At 43.2% G+C, this 14,280-nt stretch overlaps 1 protein-coding gene across 2 annotated transcripts in view; it reads left to right on the forward strand.

The window, feature by feature from the left end:
- The first annotated feature begins 12,076 nt into the window (after window positions 1–12,076).
- TRANK1 (tetratricopeptide repeat and ankyrin repeat containing 1) overlaps window positions 12,077–14,280 on the forward strand; it is a 98,850-nt gene continuing 96,646 nt past the window's right edge. The window contains exon 1 of one of the 2 annotated variants that reach the window (XM_070577329.1): window positions 12,077–12,355. In XM_070577329.1, the coding sequence (XP_070433430.1) occupies window positions 12,261–12,355 (95 nt within the window). In that variant the 5' untranslated portion in view covers window positions 12,077–12,260. Of the gene's footprint in view, window positions 12,356–12,734; window positions 13,042–14,280 lie in introns of those variants that run through there. The other variant, XM_070577330.1, reaches the window with a different exon arrangement.

Here is a 14,280-nt window from a genome sequence, read left to right on the forward strand (position 1 = left end):
CGTAGTTCTGGAGGCTAGATGTCCAACAAAATCCATATGTCAGCAGGGTTGTTTCCTTCTGAGGGCTGCGAGGAAGTCTCTTCCAGGCTTCTCTCCTACCTTCTGGTGACAGCTGGCAATCCTTGGCATTCCTTAGCTTGAAATGCATCATTATAATCTCTGCCTTCATCTTCATATGGCTTTCTCCCTGTATCTCTGTGTCTTCATATGGCCATCTTCTTATAGGGACACCAGTCACGTTGGATTAGGGGCCCACCCTGCTCCAGTATGACCTCATCCTAACCAATTACATCTGCAACAACCGTATTTCCAAATAAGGTCATATTCTGAGGTACTGGGGTAAACACTTCAACATATTTTGGGGGGAAGGGCCACAATTCAACCTATAACGGCCTATCATCAGATCACAGGCAGTGACAAGGGAGGTAAGACCCATGGCTTGGCAGAAACCTCCTTTCAGCTGGGCCTCCAGCAGTTGGGGAACAAGGTGGCTATTTCCTTAGGATAACTTGGTCCTCATTGATTCTTGCTAACAAGAATTTACTGATCAACTACTATCACGGTGCCACAGTCTCTCTGCATCTGCTTTCCTGCTGCTTTCCCAACCAACTGCCTTCACTCTGTGTATCTCTTTCTCTACCTGATGCCTTTGGTAACTCTGGCCCTTATGGTCCATATAGCTGCTCTCTCAATATTTTTCATCTTTTGCTTCTACTACCAGTTGCCTTGGGGGCTCTCCACTCTAACCTCCAGTTCAAATTGCTGATATATGGTCTGGTCCAAAAAAAACTATTGGAACAGCTTTCTCACCAGTTTGCCTCAGTGGGAACTGGCTAATCTCTATTGGCTACCCTTGAGGTGCTTGCCTACCATGGTCCAAGTAGCTGTGTCCAGGGTTGGGGTTTTGTGGTACAAACCATGGCCAGTTATCTCAGAGGAAGCAGCCCCAGGTGGTTTATTAGTGAGTTGCTAAGGGCTGGACAATTGCCCACTGCTTCTTCAAATGTAAGCTTTCCCAATCTTGGCACTATTGACATTTTGGGCTGGGAAATTCCTTGCTGTTGTGGACTGATCTATGTATTATAGTATGTTCAGCAGCATCCCTGGCCTCCCGCTACCTAGTAGAAGCCAGCAGCACGCCCCCTCCCCGACCAAATAATGACAGTCAAACATGGCTTCAGACATTGCCAAATTCTCCTGGGGGAAAATCAACCCTGGTTGAAAACCACTGTTCTAAGGGTATGGGGGAGCTCCAGGATTAGCCCATTCAGGTGGATGTAGTCATAGTCAGGAATGTGAGTACGAAGGCTACTGATTATGTATCTTCCTCTGTCAAATCTGGCTCAGAGGCTGAGAGGGGCAGCTCTTGCTGTGGGCAGGGGATGGATGGAGCATTGGTGGGATCAGATGTGAATAGCTGTACTCAGTCAAAGTGGGGAAACCAAGACAGAGTATTGTGTGTGTGTGTGTGTGTGTGTGTTTTGTAGCTGCATGGATGTGAATGAGCATGCTCATTGGTTTACTCTTTGTGTATACATTTCTGAGAATATGCAATTCTCTGTGTGGGTGTAGGCATCTGTGTAAGGATATATATATATCTGTATGTCTCGTGGTTAAACTGTACATAGTCCACAATGCCCCACCTCCTATGTTACAAAGAAAGATTAGTGCCATATATGACATATTTGATTGGTATTCTCGGAATGTTGTACAGGGTAAGAATCAGCTCTACTGAAGTTGAAATGAAAAACAGAATTTGCTTCGGAGTGTTGTTTCCTATTGCGTAGAACTGTCTGCCTCTAGGTTAATGTATAGTGAATGTGTCATGCCCCCAGTGGTCTCCAGTGACATCACGCTTCAGCACCAAAACCCAGGATGAATTGAGCTCAGGTCCAAGAAGTACAGCCAAGCCCATTCTGAGGTCATCTGGGTTTTCTAGTCTCAGCCCTTTGACCAACTAGCTGTACAACAAACTGTTAACCTTTTGTTTCTTTAGTTTTCCTTTCTGTAAAATGGGGATAATTAATATCCTTCCTAGAGGACTCTTTTGAGAACAACTTACATTATCAAAGGACCTAAAAAAATAGTGCTCCATAGATGTTGATTGAAAATAAGTTGTACTTCCTCCTCTATTTGGCATTATGTAAGCTCTTCCCTTTAAAAAAATCAGCTGGTATTTGTGTACTCTATGGTCCTGGTCATCTATGTAGATATTGTCTTTCTTACTTGGTTAGCTATCTGGGCACATAAGGTTGGGTCTGTATCTTCACTTGATATGGTGGCCATTATGGCCACTAGTGACTCAATAGTCATTTATTGTCGTTGATATTTCTGATAGTGATGATTCTGGCCTGCCCAAGTCCTTAAGATCAGCTGTCAATTTTCAGTTATTCAAGGACATTGAAATGGGTTCTCGGACATTTGAAGGGAGATGGGCTTGTCATTCTTTCAACCAACCAACCATATGTAAGAAGCAGAAAGGTATGTGGGGCAAGTCTCTGGCCTTCAAGACATTATAGTGAGGGACAAGCCACGGACTTGGAGGAGAGAGACCCATGGACACTCTTGCCACCTGGTCTCTCCTGTCCTTTACAGAGGTACAACTGACAAATACAATTGTATATATTTAAAGTGTACAACATGATGATTTGATATACATATACTTTATGAAATGATTACCATAATTAACACACCCATCACCTTACATAATTACCATTTTCGTGTGTGTGGTGAGAATGCTGAAGATCTATTAGCAAATTTTAAGTGTATAATACAATATTATTAACTATAGTCACCATACTGTACATTATATCTCCATATACACAGTATCACATTTTCTTTATCCATTTATCTGTCAATGGACAGTTAGGTTGTTTACATATCTTGGCTATTGTGAATAACGTTGCAATGAACATGCAAGTGCAGATATCTCTTGGAGATATTAATTTCGTTTCCTTTGGATATATGCCCAGAAGTGGGATTGAGGGATCATATAGTTCTACTTTTAAGTTTTTGAGGAAGCTCCATACTGTTTTCCACAGTGGCTGTACCAGTTTACATTCCCACACACAGTGCATGAGGGTTCTCTTTTCTCCATATCCTTTCCAACATTCATTATCTCTTGTCTTTTTGATGATAGCTATTCTAACAGCACAGAGGTGATATCTCATTTTGGTTTTGATTTGCATTTCCCTTATGATTAGTGATGTTGAACACCTTTTCATGTACCTGTTTACCATTTGTATGTCTTCTTTGGAAAAATATCTATTCAGGTTCTTTGCCCATTTTTAAATCAGATTTTTTTTGTTATTGGGTTGCTTAAAGTCTATTTTGGCTGATACAAGCATAGCTACCCATGTTCTCTTTTGACTTCCATTTGTATGGAATATCTTTTTCTATCCTTTCACTTTCAGTCTACGTGTGTCTTTAAAGCTGAAGTGAGTCTCTTGTAGGCAGCATATGGTTCGGTCTTATTTTTTAATCCATTGAGCCACTGTATGTCTTTTTGTTGGAGAATTTAACCCATTTACATTTAAAGTAATTATTGATAGGTAAGGCTTTACTAATGCCATCTTATTAAATGTTTTCTTGCTGTTTTGTAGTTACTTTTTTCATTTCTTCCTCTCTTGCTGCTTTCCTGTGAGAACTGATAATTTTCCATAATGGTGTGCTTTGATTCTCTTCTCTTTATCTTTTGTGTATCTACTGTAGGCTTTTGCTTTGTGGTTACCATGAGGCTTACACAAAACATCTTATAACAGTCTACTTTAACCTGATAACAACTTAACTTGGATTGCATACAAAAACTGTCCTTTTATTCTTCACCCTCATTTTATGTTTTTGATGTTGCAATTTACATCTTTTTATGTTATGTATCATTAACAAATTATTGTAGCTATAGTTATTTTTAATACTTTTCTTCTTTAACCTTTATACTAGAATTAAGTGACTAACATACACCGTATCACAATATTAGAGTATACTGAATGTGATTACATATTTAGCTTTATTGTATATTTTCTTATGTTTTCACATTACTAATTAGCATCTTTCATTTCAGCTTGAAGAACTCCTTTTATCATTTCTTGTAAGGCAGGTCTCTTGGTGATGAACTCTCTCAGCTTTTGTTTGTCTGAGAAAGTCTTTATTTCTCCTTTGTGGCTGAAGGATAGCTTTTCTGAGTAAAGTAGTTTTTTGGTTAGCAGTTTTTTCTTTCAGCACTTTTGATATATCATCCCACTCTCTCCTGGCCTGCAAGGTTTCCACTGAGAAGTTTGCTGATAGCCTGGTGAGGGTTTCCTTGTATGTAAGGAATTCTTTTCTCTTGCTGCTTTTAAAATTCTCTTTGTCTTTGATTTTTAGACAGTTTTATTGTAATGTGTCTTGGAGAAGATCTCTTTGGGCTGAATCTGTTCGAAGACCTATGACCTTCATGAACTTGGAGAACTTGGATGTGCAAATCTCTCCCTAGATTTGGGAAGTTCTCTGCTATTATTTATTTAAATAAGTTTTCTGTCCCTTTCTCCCTCTCTTCTCGTTCTAGGACTCCAATAATGTGTAAATTGTTTTGTCTGACGGTATCCCATAATTCACACAGGCTTTCTTCAATTTTGTTCTTTTTATTTTGTTCTCCTCTGACTGGATAATTTCAGTGACCTCTCTTCCAGATCACCAATTCTTTCTTCTGCTTGATCAATCTGATTTTGATGCTCTCTGTTATATTTTCCATTTCATTAATTCTATTCTTCTTCTCCAGAATTTGTTTGATTCCTTATCATGATTTCTATCTGTTAAGCTTCTTGTGTTATTTGTGTATCATTTTCCTGATTTTGTTGAATTGCCTTTCTGTGTTTTCTTGTGGCTCACTGAGCTTCCTTAAATCAACTCTGTTGAATTCTTTATTGAGCACATCACAGACCTGCATTTTTCTAAAAATGGTTGGTTGATGGAAAATCGTTATGTTTCTTTGGTTGTGTCATGTTTCTTTGATTTTTTTCATGTTCCTTGAAGTCTTGTTTTGCCTTCATTGCATTTGAGAAAGCAGTTACCTCCTTCAGTCTTTACTAACTGGCTGGGGCAAGAAATAAGTGGGGCTCTTTGACAGCATCCTGTACAGCTAGGGGAGCTAGGTGCTCACTCACATGCTCTCATTTTCCCCTGTGAAGAAATAGCTGGCTGAGAGGGTCGTCTGGCACTGAGCTGTGCTGCCTTGGAGGAGGGGTGATGCAGGTAAAGTAAAACTGTTCCTCTTACTTTCTTCACTGCGTCCAATCTTGGATTTTTTTTGCTCCAATGGTGTGCTGGAACTTCTCCACTGGACTCCTGGACTTCCACAAGGCACTCTTATCCTTGGATGATTGACAAAATTGGTGGTCTTTGGAGAGAAGATGGTAGAAAACTCCTATTCCACTGTCTTGTTGATGTCACTCCCCAAATAAGTATTCTTTAAATCCATGTTCAACCTGTCCACAGAAGATGGACTGAACAGTGTGTGGGCAAAGGAAGAGGAGGAAGACTCTGCTGATATGTCAGCCTCTCCTCTGTGGTCCAGAGAATCTCATCTCTGACTCGACTCTTTACATACTGCTTGTAGCACAAGCAGAGCCCTATACTTATCAGGATCCACCCTCCTTGGAAAGCAGTTGAATGACCATCTATTGTTAGTCAACTTGTCCTTGGGGGGGTTTTCTATCCTTCCTGCCCCCACATCCCAAACCAAATGGTGTTTCCAAATACTCTTTAAAATCCCATATAAAACTCTCCCCAGAGTTTGGGTAGAGACAAACTTCTTCATCTTTGGGGCTATGCTGTTTTAGGGCTTCTTAGAGGTGAGGGACATGGGCAGTTGCCCAGATGAATCACCCCTTGATCTGGCTCTGCAATCTAAGGAAGGGATATGCAGTGCCACAGAGCAAAAGCCTAGCTGCGCGTGGGAGCAGGGGCGTGGAACGGGAGAAGCAGCGTTATTGTGCACATTCTCCGAAAAGCAGAATTTTCAACCATTTAAAAAGAATGTTAGAGGACAATAGTGGGTAGAACACAAGTATTTGGTTTTATTTCCTCCTGAAACCCCACTAAAACTATAGTAAATGATTTTTTAAAGGCATGAGGGAGAACAGGAGAAAATACAACAGCAACAAAAGAGCTAGAAAGCTCTTTCGAGTGGGAAATGACTTAGTAGAAACCAGAGAAACAATACTAAGAGGACGGAGGGGAAAGCTAAGAGCTAGCTCATTTTACATAGCAGTGACCCCAAAACTCTGAGGAACTATTGGCACCTGGAGGTAGGGGTAATGAAAGGGCCTGAAAATAAGGAAGTTTGGTTGAAAGTCTACTTAAGAAGTGCAGGTTCCCTAGATCCCACCCCAACTCAGCATAGCTACCCACTGCCCCTTCCTCACCTGGCAAAAGGGGCTTTGCTCCCTGGAGGAGGCAAAAAGGCAAATCTCAGGACTGGGGGATGCTAGGCAGAGTTGAGGATAAAGGTACTATATTGCAAGCAGTCAACATGTGTATACCGGATGCTGAGGCTCCTAACTTCCCTACATCCCCTTGGTGCCCATAATGCAGGCACCCAGACCTTGACCCTCCAGACAGGAGATTGCCTAATCTGACCATGTCCAGAGGGAGACCCAAAGATCCTGATGTCAGAGATTGCTTACCCATTGGCTCATTGACTGCTTGCAAGCTAATAATCTCACTCACATGTTCTAACTTTCCAATTAGCTTTTAATCCACCTCTCCCTCTCTTTTTTAAAGCTCTTCTGTACAGAAAAATTGCCAACATCACAAAAGTAGAGAGGATAGTATAACAAACCCCCATAAGAGCTATTACCCAACTTCAACAATTATCAATATTTTACTAATCTTGCTTCATCTATACCTCCACTTTTTTGTTTGTTTTGCTTGAGTATTCTAAAGCAAATACCAGACACCATATTATTTCACTGATTATGAGAGAGAAAGAGAGAGAGAGGGGCGGTGGGGGTGGGGTGCGGAAGAAACACACAGTGGGTATTTCTAATAGAAAAAGACTTAAAAAACCCCCACATAACCACAATATCATTATCATAACCAATAACACTGACAATGATTCCTTAATATCATTATAATACCCAGTCTGTGTTCAGATTTCCCTGAGTATCTTAAAAAGTTATTTTTACAGTTTTGTCAGAATCAAGACTCATAAGGTTAGCATATTGCTCTGGGTTGACATATCTCTTAAATCTCTCATACGCTGTTATAGTCAACTCTCCCTCACCCCCTCTCCACTTTTTTATTGCCATTTTTTGGTTGAAGACGTCAAGTGATTTGCCCTGTAGAATTTTCCACATCTTGGATTTGGTTGATTGCATCCTCAGTGTGTCGTTTTAACATGTATTTCTCTATCCTCTGTGTATCCTGTGAACTGATAGATAGATCTGCAGTGGTGATTTCTTAACCCTTTATGTGTCATGGACCCCCATTAGGTAATCTGACAATGTTCATAGACCCCCTTCTCAGGAAAATATTTTTAAGTGCATAGGATTACAAAGAAAGCTATTTACATTTTACTATAATTCTCAAAATATTTTTAAACTTTTGTAATATAATAATATATCTTCTTTAACACATTAAATAGCAAGACCTAGCAGCAGGACTAACAATTATCATAATTATGAAGTAGGTATCAGCAAAAAACAATATTTTGAGGTATCCACAACAACAGTAATGGGATATGAAAGAATCCATTTCATTGTTGACAAAGTTTTTGGTACTGCTTTTATTGTAATTTTGTTTTTTGTTTGCATTTACCTACATTTATAATTGAAGACAAATTATGCTAAATTTAAGTTAAACTTTAGTGAAAATCAAGATGGTAATTATGTTATTGTTCAAGTTCACAGACTTCCTGAATTCTATCCATGGATCCTTGTTTATGAACCTCTAGTTTACAGGTTAGCTTAGATTCAGATTCATTTTCTTGGGATAAGAATTCTTCATCTGAGTTGCTGTGTCCTTCCCTTTATATCACATCAGGAGGCACTTAATGTTTGGCTGTCCCAGTTTTAGTGATGTTAGGACTGATAAATGGGGTAAAAAGAAATAACCAGATCTCTTCTTTCTCCTAGTAGGTTTACTACCACTGATGATCATTGATGGATGGGCTCCCATTGTTCAAATAGGGGAATTAGAGCGTTAAGAAGAAAAATGACTGTAATGATTAAAGTACATGAAATAGTCTTTAAAAATTCATGAGTTCGGAGCCAGCCTGGTGGCGCAGAGGTTAATTTTGCACATTCCACTTTGGTGGCGGTGGCCCGGGGTTCGCCGGTTCGGATCCTAGGTATGGACATGACACCGCTTGGCAAAGCCATGCTGTGGCAGGCGTCCCACATATAAAATAGAGGAAGATGGGCACGGATGTTAGCTCAGGACCAGTCTTCCTCAGCAAAAAGAGGAGGATTGGCAGTAGTTAGCTCAGGGCTAATCTTCCTCAAAAAAAAAAAAAAAATTCATGAGTTCATTAAAAAAAATTTGTTAGTTTCTAGGGTACCAAGTCATTATTCTGAAAACTGGTAAATAAAGGGAGGAAATACATATTTATCCTGCCTTTTCTATATAAATTGTTTTTCATGACAACCAAATGATTAAAGGTGGAAAATTCATCATTGAAGAATTCTAACTAATAAATTCAGAAAGAAAGATAGAACTAGAAAAATGGTTTTCTTTGATGCTTAAACACAACTCTATTCCCCTTTGGCAGTTTATTTTTGCTTTCTGGAAAAACAAAATGTCCCAGCCTCAACTTATACATTTCTGCCCTCAACATGGAATTAGTGATTTTCTTTAAAAAGTCCTGGTTCCTTGTAGAGAGGAATGGTGTTTAGAGATCACCTCCTAGGGCCCAACAGTGCACACTATTATTGAATCCAGACACACTGCATCACATCAAGGATGGACAGTTGAATAGAGCTAGACAGTAAACTCCAAGTTCACATTGATATTTCCAATTCCATTTTCAGATTACAGAATTTTCCCTAACCTCTTTGATTTTTATTTGTATTTCTTTTCCCTTACACAGAAAATCTTGGTGTTAAATGACATTATCATAATTGATTATTTGCTTATTCTAATGTATATACATTACCGAGTAATAAAAATGTTGCCAAGTAATATTTTTAAATAAAATTTTTTTAAAGATTGGTATCTGAGCTAACACCTATTGCCAGTGTTTTTGTTTTCCTCTTCTTCTCCCCAAAGCCCCCCAGTACATAGTTGTGTATTCCAGTTGTAGGTCCTTCTGGTTCAGCTATGTGGGATGCTGCCTCAGCATGGCCTGATGAGTGGTGCTAGGTCTGCACCCAGGATCCGAACTGGCGAAGCCCTAGGCCACAGAAGCAGAGTGCACGAGCTTAACCACTCAGTCACAGGGCCGGCCCCTAAATAAATGTTTTTAAGAATGTTTTTGAAATATATCAATATTACTTAATAACAATAAGACTATTAAATTCAAGATTTTTTTGTTGGTTCTTTTCTTCCCCTTAGGGTATATCCCTTTAGTCAAAAAACTGTGTTTTAAAGTCACAAAATAATTTTCATTTGGTTATGCTACCTGCTTGATAGACAGTTAAGTTCATTTCAATTTTAGGAACTACTTTTTAGAAATTAGACTTAACCTTTCTATTATGTTAAATGTTCACATGGTCCCAAAGTAAAAACTATAAAACAAGATGTATTTAAGGAAGCCTTGCTTCCCTATCTTTCCCCTTTACTCTGTTCCTTTTTGTAAGTAACCATTTGTCTTAGTTTTGGGGTTTCCTTTCATTGTTTCTTTCAGAAAATATAAGCAAATGCAAAAATTATTCACCTCTCCTTACTCTAAAGGTAGCATACTATACACACTCTTCTCACCTGTTTTTTTCCCACTTTACAGTATTTCCTCCCCTTCAGCCCACAGTGTTGTATAGGGATCCCTCATTTCTTAGTACAGCCACATAGTTCTCCATGTTGTGGTTTATTCAATCAGTTATCTATTGATGGACATCTCGTTCCCTTAGTCTCAATCTTGAACAGATAAGCGTCTGAGGAAAATCCAGAACATTGAGAACAAAACAAAAAACAGAAACAGAAAAAGGAAGCCAGAGAATAGAGCCTACGTGAGAAAACAAAAACTACCATTGATAGCTGCATGGAGTTGAGAAAAGGTATGTAACCATGGAAAAGAGAGTGGGGTATCCCAGCAGAGGAATGCTCACAGGATAAGAAAAAGCTCTTGGAAAAATGACAATGTGATATCAGAAATAAAAAACTCATTAAGAAGAATTAGAAAATAAAACTGAAGAAATCTCCCAGAAACAAGGGCAAAAAAGACAAAAACAATGGAAAATAGGGGAGAAGTGATTTGAAATCAAGGGACTATATCACAGGGACCAATCCTGGAAGTCTGATTATAGGATTCCTATAATTTGAATAATAGGATTTCCAAAAAGAGAGAATAGGGAAAATGGAGAAGAAATAATCAACAAAATTATTCAAGATCATTTCCCAGAACTAAAGAGCTTAAGTTTCAAGATGGAAAGAACCCACTCTATACACAGTGCAATGGATGAATGGGCCCACACTGAAGTACATCATTTAGTAATTTCAAAGCATTGGGGAGAAAAAGATTTTTTAGGCTCCCAGAAATTAAAAAAAAAAAAGTCACATAAAATGGGTAGTTGGAAGTTTTCGGATTTCTAACCTAGAATTTTATACCCAGCCAAACTATATCATGGGTGAAGACAAACACAATCTAAAAAGAATTTACCTGATGATGCATAAATCTTGAACCAAAAAAACCCAACAACAAGAGTTAGAAGCTTTATTTAGAGACAGAGCCATCAAAATGATCAACTAACAGAGATAAAAGTGGTTACCTCTGGGGAAGAAGTGCGCTGGGGGGGGCTGACCTTTTAACTGTGAGAATGTATAATTTTGGTAAAAATATAAAAATAGCAGAAAGAGAAGAAATAGTTTTAAAAAGAAAGACAACTGTTTTGAGAACTGTTTTGAGTTGATATGACTGTTTTGAGGAATATGATGAAGGATATCAGAGGAAGTATGACAAGAAGATTCTGAGATGCTTATGGAACTGGTCCAAGGGCGGTCCAAGTGTCACCTCACCAATCTCATGGCTTGTTCTCCTTGATGTAAGACCCTGCCTAGGCCTTCTGGAAGCAGAGACTCCTTGCAATTGGCCAAAAAGAAGAGGCACGCTAGAAAAGGTGGCATAGGCCTTTCCTAAATATAAAACTGGGAGATGTTGGGAAAAGCACTGCAGAAAGGATATGTAAAGTCTCCTAAAAGTGAAAGGACCAATTTTGTCTGAGAAATGCAAGTAGCTCCAACTGTTTGGAGACCAGTTGTGTTTCCCAAACTTTGCCTCATGTTATAATCACCTGGGGAATTTTAATAATACTGATGTCCATGTCATACCCCATAACAACTAAATCAGACTATCTGGGAGTAGGAGACAGACATCAATATTGTTTTAAAGATCCTCAGGTGATTCTAATGTGCTGCCGAGTTTGGGAACCACTGGAGTACAGTGTTTGTGTGAGGAGGAGAAGACTGGAAGGTAGGGTAAAATCACCAAGAGTCTCAGACGCCCAGCTACCTAATCTGGTCTCTGTAGGCAATGGGGGTGCCACTGAAGGCTTTTTAATCGAAAGTGATGCAATGTGATATTTGGGGAAGATTAATTAAAGGTGAGACTCCTCCAGAAGCAAGGAGACCACTAGCTAGACTGATAGGCTAGTTCTTGATTCAGAATAAGCAGCGTAGAGAAATACACGGGCTGTGTGCATTAGGTGTGTCCATGAGTCACCAAATACTGCCTGCCTCATTGGAAACTGTACTGTTCCTCTCGCTAAAGCACTGTGGTGTCCTTCTCCCTGCCCCTGGGCCCGCCTGGTGTCGTGGTCTCCCAGGTGGATGCAAGAACCACCAGGAGGCAGTGTAGGCGAAAGCCTTGCCCCCAGAGAGGGCTGCGGGCTTTGCTCTCTGATTGGGCCAAATCCCTGGCGTGGAGGAGAGTAATCCCCTTCGCCTAGAAGTTGAGGACCAAACAGGAGCTGTGAGCGAAAGGGTGTGCAGCTTGTTGCGCCGACAACCGAAGGAGAAATGGCAGCCTGAGGTTGTCCTAACCGTCTCCCAACTCTTTCGGTCATCACTGCCCTTCCAGGAGGTTCCTTGTTAGTTCCTGCCTGTGGTGAGAGGTTCACGCCTCCGTAAGCGCCATGAACACGGCTGCGAGCATCAAGACGTCAGGGGCCTCACTGGCCTCTTTGCGTGTGAATCCCCAGCGTCTCCAGAATGGAGAGCCGAGCACACGGTAAGTACTCGATACCCAACGAATGACTGAGGCAGCCGGGAAGCGGGAGCTAATGGGCACGGCGTTCGTTGACCCGTGGGCTTTTCTCCCTAGTTTCTTTGTTGGAGAGGAACAGGAGGGAAGGAGGAGAGGCGAGCCAAGGCCGTTGGCTGACCATTTCCTCAGTTTCCCCTACAATCGCGGCGGGCCCCAGTTTACGAAAGCAGAATTCACCGATGACCGAAACATGTCGGAGGGGTGTGTCTGTGTGTGCACGCTCTGTCCCTCGTGGTCACCGGCTCGAAACACTTATTTTTCAAAGGCGGCCGAGAGACACCCCATTGGAGCACTCACGCAAGATGGGAGACAACGAAACGCCTCTTTTGAACACAGTGACAAACACCCCCTCCCACCCAGCGGCGACGTGCACGTGACACTTTTCGGGCTTTCGCAACTACGTGGAAACTTGGAATAGGTCTGCGGCTGCACACAGCCGGGACCCGGGGTCCCCTCGCCCCCGCCCCTGCTCGTCACGGCCCGGGAGCCGAGCCACCGCGAGCAGGGGACCCCGCGCCGCCCCTGCCCAGGGCCGCGGCTTTCGAGCTTCCGCACTGCCCGCCGCGCCCTGTCCCCCGTGAAGCGGCTGCCGAGGCGGCGGCGGCAGCGGTCCCTCCGGCCCCGGCCATGTGGGACCCGCGGGCAATGAGGTGCGTAGCGGCGCGGGAAGCGCGGGGGGCGCCTCCAGCCTTCCGGGCCCCGCGCCTCTTCCCGGCGGGAAGCGGCCGCGCGCCAGGGCTGACGACCCCCGAGGCGGCGGCCGGGCGGGCCATCCCCGTGGGCCCCGCTCTCATCCAGGTGCAGATGGGGGGCCTGTTGCACGGGATTGGGCTCGGGGGGCGGCTCCAGCCTTCCCGGCTCTGGGGGACTAGGGCAGGGGCTGCGACAGGACTGCGGCGGCGCGCGGCCTGCCTCGTCCCCACCGGAGTACCGAACCTGCCGCTCCCAGGCCCACCTCCCTCATCCTGCAGGGGACCCGTGGGCCGCCAGCAGGTTCTGATGAAAGGACCAGCGGACGCGCCCCCGGGGCACTCTGGCTGGCAGGCGCCGGGGCTCGGGGCGGGATTTCCTGGCAGGAGGAGGGTCGCGATTCCAGCCGCGGGCAGGCCTTTTCCCTAGCCCGCCCGATCGTGAGCTGGGCTTGCCCGAAGGGGCCTGCACCGTCCGCCGTCCTCGGCTAAACGAGTCTGGGGGCGGGGTGGCAGCAGGGGCCGAAGGCTCAAAAGCGGAGAGCCCAGAAGCCCAGGCTTCTGCTCCGGAGCGTTTTCAAACGTGGGCTCGGAGCCTGGAACCTGGGAGGCGCACTCCGCCCCCTCTGTCCCCGCGCCGCCGGGGAGCCCTGCGTGTTTGCAACCTGGCTGAAATAGCGCCTATTTTTCGGTGTGCAGGGCAGGCCAGCTCCACTCCCAGCTGGGGGCGTTTCTGGGCGGCTGCAAGCTTTGATGCTTCCTAGGGAAGATTCTTAAGGAGATGTGCAATATGAAAAATAAAACATTTTCAAACAAGGGGAGAGAAAGAGACTCTGACGTCTCTAGTCCCTAGCCCAGTTGCTGTTGGCCCAGTCAACTCTTACGCTGGGAAGGAAGAGCCGGGAGCAAAGGTTCTTGCGTTCCCAGCACCCAGCTTCTCTCCACCCCGACCCCGATGCCTCGTGCTGAGCCTCCCGGGGGCCAGGCACCTTTTTGTGGCAAGGCTGTTACCCAGATCACTGGGTCTTTTGTTGAGCAACCTGTTTCGTGCCTTATAGAAAGCACTACTTTGTAGGAGAGTCAGAAGTTTCTTTCAACTGTTTTCCATCAGCACTGTTTTGTAGAATTGCAGGATGGGTGCTTGCGTTCTAAGCACCCTTTGTTGGCACTTGCATCCTCTGCAGGGAATGCTGGTGCGAT

This window comes from Equus przewalskii, chromosome 15 (genome assembly GCF_037783145.1).
Source record: "Equus przewalskii isolate Varuska chromosome 15, EquPr2, whole genome shotgun sequence".
Classification (NCBI taxonomy): Eukaryota; Metazoa; Chordata; class Mammalia; order Perissodactyla; family Equidae; genus Equus; species Equus przewalskii.